Here is a 7,420-nt window from a genome sequence, read left to right on the forward strand (position 1 = left end):
CTCCGGCCCACCCGGAGCCGCCGCCGCCGCTCGGGGGCGCCGCTGGTGGGGAGCGCGCGGCGCCGGGGGCCGGGCGGGCGGGGCGGGGCGAGGGGAGTCTCCGCCCACCTCCGAGCGGCTCAGCCAATGGGGAGGTGCCGGGCGGTCCTGCCCGCCGATCTCCCCGCCCACCCCCGGGAGATGTAGCCAATGGGGAGGGGAGGCGGGGCAGGGGGCGGGGCGACCCGCGCCGGGCCCGGCCGTATTTACAAGGCGGGCGGCGGCGGCGCCGCCGTGTCAGTGAGGCAGCACTCGCTGGCGTAGCCGGCGCCTCGACCGCTCCCAGCGCTGCCGCTCCTGCGGACCGGGCCGGAGCGGCGAGGGAAGGCAGAGAGCCGCGGCCGTTCCCCCGGCCCGCCGCCGCAGCGGTGGCCGCGCCACGGCTCTGCCCGCGGGCGAGCTGCTCCTCGGCGCTCCGGCGGGGCAGGGGCGGGCGGCGGCTCGGCCGTGCCTGCGCTGCGGGCTGCGGCGAGCGGCGCAGGGTAAATGGATCGCCATTCCAGCTACATCTTCATCTGGCTGCAACTGGAGCTGTGCGCCATGGCCGTCCTGCTCACCAGAGGTGAGGGGGTGAGGAGGCCGCGCCGGGGGGAGCGGGATGCCCGGAGGGCTGCTGCTGCCCGAGGGCGGCCGGGCCGGCGCTGTCTCGGGAGCCCCTCCCCGAGCCACTGCTGGCGGCGGAAGCCACCGGGTCTGCGCCTACCGCCCCGTCCCTCCCTTGCCCTCCCTTCCCACCTGGCCGCCGGTGCCGGTCAGTCCGGGCGCGGCCCCGCGGGTGTCCCGGCGGCAGCGGAGGGGCGGCCGCGCCCGGCCCCGTCGGGGCTCTGTGGTCGCGGGGGCTGTGGGGGCTCTGTGGTCTGTGGTCTGGCCGCCTGGGGAGCGCCCTCCCAGGGCAGAGGCGACCCGCTGGCTGCCGGTAATCGCCATGCTCCGGGGAGGAGGTTAAGTTAGCGCTGTGGTGATGTGCGACAGTATTTATTTATTTTGGAAGGAAGGCTGTAATTAACCCTAAATAACAGCCTTGCAGCGTGCAGGGGGGAGCCTGCTGGCCCCATCAAAGCGGGCAGAACAGGGAGTGACTGAGTGATGTGAAGTCACAGATACTGAAACTATGTGCCTGATAATGATATAATTAGGGGATCACAGACTTCTGGCTGCTGTTGACTTCAAAAGCTTTACGAGAAGCCTGCAGTCTCTCCTGTAGCCATCTTGACTAAAAGCAGACATTTTTCTTTAATAGCTACATACAGTAACAAGAAAGAGGAGGGAACAGAAGGGCATTGTTCACTGTTTCAAAATACTAAATACCCTTTCTGGCCTTTTGCATAGAACAGGAAGAAACTTTATGAATTGACAGAAATACAGTTTTAATACAGTAATACAAAGTCCATTCTGTTTCACTGAAAACGTGGCTTTAATTAAAAAGCAGTTGAATTAACCTGATGACTAGCCTGTCAGATTTTGTTCGTAAGATTGTCTTAAGTCAATAAAACATAGATTTTTAAAGTGATTGCATAAGCAGTTAAAATAAAAATATGTGTATTGTTTCACTTAATTCCCATGCTGTGCTGAAACTCATGAAAGGACTGTCAGCTCTGGTACTGTGCCATGTTTGCATCTTACTTTTAACTCTCATACAGTGAGAAAATGATGAAGAGTATTTTTCTCAGAGGGTAGGGGGAAGACCTCATATGGAATGCTTAGAAAACGACTGAGTCTTTTTTTCTGTAACATGCTGGATGACAGTGAGTGTGAATTCATGAAAAATTAGGTTACTTAGTCTAAAAGCCCAAGGGAATTGGACTGGAGACAGTGAGACACTCCATCATTTGGCTTCTATTAAGCAGAGTTATTAAAGAGCAGCGGGAACTTCAAGGCCTGGAGCCTGCAGTAGCATTTTGGAGAAAGTATTAAAGTGGCCCAATGAGGGGAAACTAACTTGGTTGGGATGATTTTTAGCATCTTGCAGAACAGTTTTTTTTTTTAGGTATAGGTGGTAAGTAGCATCATAAGAAGGGGTGGCAGCTGGGAAGCCTGTAGTTTGATTTTTGAATTGCAGACTGTAGAAGGAAGAAATCTGACAATTTGATCGACTTTAAAAGCCTTGGTGCCACTGTAATGGCACATACAATGGGCACATCAGAAGTAGTTTTAAGTCCATTCTTCCAAGGATGACTCCAAAGTCTGGCTTCCTGTTAAACCTTGGCTCGATGGCACATTGAATTATGTTTGAGTTGCAACTTGCCTAGAAAGAGTAAGTTTTCACTACAGCACAGGACATGTTTAATTCGTACCAGAGCAGTTTGGAGAGCACAAAGTGAAGAGTTTTATGAAGGGAACCTTTTTATCGCTTCCTTCAGAAATTTTTGAGGTTTCCTGAGATTTTTTCATAGAACCGGTAGAGGATTTTCAATCCAAGTGTTTCCCCTTTTTGACTGCATATTGGATTGCATGTGAAACTGGAGAGAGGAAAGGGGGAGCTTTTAGCCTTGTAATTTCACCCCATTTAATGGCTTTAAATTTCAGTTGAGAGACATTGCCTCTGAACAGAATAACTGTAAACTGGAACTTTTTTTTTTTTTATAATACTGATAAAAAAGCCGTTTTGCATGAATAACTACTTAAAGAATTTCTTTCTTTCGGGAGAAATTACAAATAGTTCCTCAGTTTCACACAGTAAAAACCTTCCTGACTGGGAGACTTGGATGGTAATGGTTCTAGCTAATAGCTTTATAAGGTGTTAGCTAAACCTGTTAAATTTTGGCACAGTATTGAGAGGTAATAAAGAATTCAGCAGTTCCGATTTTTTTTTTTTCATTTGTCACATAAATATTTAAACCTGGTATTTTTGTTGTGTGCTTATGCCCGGTTAAAAAAAATATTACTTTTATAAAAATAGAATGCCGTTCCTGGAGTAATGGTTAAAACATAGATGTGACTTTCTTCTAGGACTGAAGGTGTGTGTTGCTTTTAGAACTGGGATTTCGCTTTAAATGCGGTTAAATGCAACTGCTGACAGCAAGTGGAAGTAGCTATAAAATGATCTCGTTAGTTATTTACCTTCGAAAAAAAAGCCACTGTAACATCCCCCGCCCCAACTCTCCCCCAAGTCCCTGTTTTAGTGAAATGCTCTTGCTTTAATTCAAAGGACGTGGTTCTAGTAATTAAAGCGAGTGCCCCAAGGCACTTGCAGGGATTAAGGTTACAACGAGGTAGGCACTGTACAGTGATGGGAAGGAAACAACCCTGGCTCTTGTGGATTTGCAGTCTCTGGGTGTACCTCAAAACTGGCACTGAGTTTGGTTGTGTGATCCTTGTGGCTAATAAGAATATCTAGTGAGGTGTCCTTAGGGAACCAAATTCTTACCTATCTTACACTGGTGTTGTTTTTTTTTTTTTGTTGTTTTTTTTTTAGGTGAGATCAGATGCTACTGTGATGCTGCACACTGTGTTGCAACCGGCTATATGTGCAAATCTGAGCTTAGTGCCTGCTTCTCCAGACTGCTTGATCCTCAGAATACACATTCCCCGCTTACTCATGGCTGCTTGGACTCTATTGCAAGCACAGCTGATATGTGCCAAGCCAAACAAGCACAAAACCACTCTGGCACCACCACCATGTCCACATTGGAATGCTGTCATGAAGATATGTGCAATTACAGAGGACTACATGATGTTTTGTCTCCTTCCAGGGGCGATACTTCAGGTAGGGCAATAAAGCTTCAGTGAAATCTTTCTTCTGGCCATCAGGCTGGCGACAGGCTAACCCTTGTGTGTCTGCTGTTATTGATTTAGTTGTTAATGTAAGTAGAGACACCAGAGGGAGGAGTGGGTGGCTGGATGCAGGGGAGCATCTCGGCCAATTAGCTTTTTTTATCTGCATTAATATTGGAAGTCTCTCTTGCCAACTTTTGACATTACTTCTGAGAATCAGTGGCAGTGATTTTCACTGTGAAATCAACTCTTGGAGTAAGAAATTCCATGTTATAAGCCACCTTAGAAACTCATCTTTTCTTAACCAGGAATATTTTCTGTAGATACTGCAGAGTGTAGCTGTTGCTCCTTAAACTTGTCAGTGTGGGATTTAGGGGAGTTGCTTATGTGGAAGCCAGTGTAAATAAATCCTGAAATAAGCTTCACATCTTTCCCCTTTTCCAGGACAAGGGAGCAGATACCAACATGACAGCAGCAGGAATCTCATCACCAAGGTGCAGGAACTGACTTCTTCAAAAGAGTTATGGTTCAGGGCAGCTGTAATTGCTGTTCCTATAGCTGGTGGGCTGATCTTGGTGCTCCTTATCATGCTGGCCTTGAGGATGCTCAGGAGTGAAAACAAGAGACTGCAAGATCAACGACAGCAAATGCTCTCCCGTTTGCACTATAGTTTTCATGGACATCATTCGAAAAAAGGGCAGGTGGCAAAATTGGACTTGGAATGCATGGTGCCTGTGACTGGTCACGAGAACTGCTGCATGACCTGTGATAAAATGAGACATTCAGACCTCAGCAATGATAAAATTCTTTCACTAGTCCACTGGGGAATGTACAGCGGACATGGGAAGCTGGAATTTGTATGACCAATTATTTTTTAATCTGAGCTGAACTTGCTCTCTGAACTCTAGAAGAAGGCCTTTGGGTTCTGCTGGACAGGAGCACTTTATCTTAAAACAAAAACTCTCATAAATCATCTTTGAGAAACAAAGGACCTCGCAAACAGGAACTTGGATATTTCTTCTGAAGGATTCCAAAAGTTGTCTTATTTGCACAGAGTAAAATACACTCAAATGTATTGTTTGCTTCAAAGTTATGAAAGCAAAAATTAGAAGCTGTAAACACTGTCACCAGGGTTATCTGAACTGTAGGGAGCTGAGAATCGAGTTATTATAATAAACTGTGTGCAAGCTCCTATGTTTCCTGACTTATTGTAAAGATTTTTTTAAAATATATATATTTTGTCTGAAACTTGCTTGTGGCTTTTGTTTTGGAAAACAGGTTTTTTCTGGGGTGGTAGTGGGAAACAAATCAAGGTCATATGCATGGTAATGCCGTGCATAATTAGATTCTGAAAACAGACTCTTTTTCTACTCCATGAAGGAAATTAGGTGGTTATTCCAGAATGAAGGTGGCAGCTATATTGTTTAATACTTCAAGTAACAGTGAACCTACATCCTTAATTCCTGGCTGTTGAATTTTTGTTCATAAACTCAATGAATTCTTCCAAAGCTTTGTGTGATAACTATTTCTTCTTCTCTGTTGATGAAGAAAGACTTCCTTTCTCTGTGCAAACCATGTCAGAAAGTGACTCCTAATTCTTAATAGCTGGTTTTCCTCCCTTGTCTCACTATTCCTGTTTCTATGATCTGTTTTTCTTTTGCACCTTTTACACTCTAACCTTTTTGGGGGAGGAGAGGGAAACCCCAAAACCACACTGCCTATTCAACTGTGGTTTGCTTTTTTCTTTTTCTTTTTTTTTTTTTTTTTTTCCTGTTTATAGCCATTCTGGGCGTAGTGGAAAGCATCTGCCTTGCTCTTCTGTCCTGTAACTAAGTATCACATGCTGCTACTTTTGTGTGGGACTGAAGTATCAACAGTGTTCTTTAATCTCTGGCTCCTCCTTTTTGCTCTTGCATAGGTGGCTTTTCTTCCCTGCCAATATTTGTGCATTTAGTTGTTTCTTACTCCTGCAACTAGTTGGCTTCACTTGATCGTTTCATTTATTCAATGCTTTGTTGCTAAAAACAAACAACCTCTGGATTATTCAAGGAATTTATTGTATTTATTTTTCTTGCTTTATTAGACTTTGCAGTAATTAAAGTAGACTTGCTTAAAAGGCTGATGCCACATCATGGTGAAAGAAGCATCCAAAATGCTGCTGCAGAAGATAAAACTTGGCAAGAGTCTACTATTCATCTCTGTTTTAAACAGCTTTAGAAGTGCTTCTGCCTCCTGTTCTGGCTGTGATGTTGAGCTCCTACTGTTGCCAGGAGTGAAAAAGGGAATGGCACACACGGCGTTACAACAACCTTGCAGCAATGCTGTGATCCTGAGTACTGTTTACTGTGGTAGATTCCTTTGGGATATGCAGCCTGAAATGCAAAGGGATGTAAGCAAGGAAAACCGGTCTCTCTTAGTCGTAAGCTGGTGTTCCTGAAAGTACACTTAAACTATGCGGTAGGGTTGTTGTTGGAGATAAGTTGGTCACTTTGCAGTGCAAACAGAGGTATTGATATTGCAAACTTACCCCTACAGTTAAACACTGGCACCAGCCAAGTGCAGTGAGAGCCTCGGGAATGCCAAGGTCCCACCGTGCCCATGTGTGCAATATTAAAGTGCAGTTTAGAAGGATTAATTTCTTCTGTGTACCTCAAGCTGCTGACCCTTTTTACTTCCTCAAAGTGCCCGCAGAGTCGCTTTTAATGCAAACAATTGTATTCTCTGATTTCTACCTCCTTCTGCTGCTAATGTTTAAGAAATTACGTGGCCACAACTTCTTTTGGAATATGGCCTGTGGTCTTCTGGCTGACCTTTCAAAGTGCTGCTTTCCTATGAGAGCTCTGCCCTTCCTTTGCACTGATCTGAAAGTCTAGGGCAGTTGTCTGCTCCACCAAGTGTATTATTTTTGGGAATGGCTGACTGGGAACTTCATGCTGAAAGAGACAAATACTGTCTGTCAGGCGTAGCTGCACCAGTAGTTACTATGACTAGACAAGTTAGAAGATCTGATAGCTAAACCTTTTATGTGCTTTCTCCAGGAATCAGAGGGAGCATGTTGTATAGTCATTTAAGCATCCTGTGACCTTCACCACTCATTTGCTGCTGATTTGAATACGTAAGGGCCTATTTATGCTTGCCATTAAAAGGCTAGTAAGACCAGGATACTCTAATTGGCCCCTTGCTGTGGAGATGTTTTAAAGAAGAAAAGATCTTGTTTGCCATCCCCTGCAGTTATGGGAGCAGTGCCACAGAGTCGCTGAGGATGGGGCTTGAGTTCGCAACTGCCGTCTCCTGGGGTTGTTCTGTTACCCGTTGGAGTACATCTAGTTTAGGTGTGGTAGCTGATATGGCTTAGAAGTTTCTGGTCTATGAGTCTTCTAAGCTATTAAGACGAAAATTAACTCTCTCCCAGCTGAAACCGGGACAGTATGAAATTTGGATTTCCAATTTATTTTAAAGCCTCTGTATCAAGAAACTGTAATGAGCTCTGGTGTCTGTCTGGCAGCAGCTATGTGAGTTATGGAACGAGCTCCAAATCTTTTCACTGAAACTACTGACTGCAGAATCCGAAGGGTGTTGGAGCAAGCAGTAGACAGCTGCATTGCCGATTAGTATTTCTGTAGTGGCTGCTTACTTAGCCTACAGACCTCAGCAGCACCAACTTTCC

At 45.7% G+C, this 7,420-nt stretch overlaps 1 protein-coding gene across 1 annotated transcript; it reads left to right on the top strand.

Moving 5' to 3' along the window:
- Nucleotides 1-275: 275 nt before the first annotated feature.
- BAMBI (BMP and activin membrane bound inhibitor) lies at nucleotides 276-4,996 on the top strand. Its single transcript, XM_027648547.1, has 3 exons — nucleotides 276-601; nucleotides 3,455-3,745; nucleotides 4,198-4,996. The coding sequence occupies exons 1-3, from the start codon at nucleotides 526-528 to the stop codon at nucleotides 4,614-4,616; spliced, it is 786 nt and encodes a 261-aa protein (XP_027504348.1). The 5' UTR covers nucleotides 276-525; the 3' UTR covers nucleotides 4,617-4,996.
- Nucleotides 4,997-7,420: the final 2,424 nt, after the last annotated feature.

Source organism: Corapipo altera, unplaced genomic scaffold (genome assembly GCF_003945725.1).
Source record: "Corapipo altera isolate COAL_440 unplaced genomic scaffold, ASM394572v1 47, whole genome shotgun sequence".
NCBI lineage: Eukaryota > Metazoa > Chordata > Aves > Passeriformes > Pipridae > Corapipo > Corapipo altera.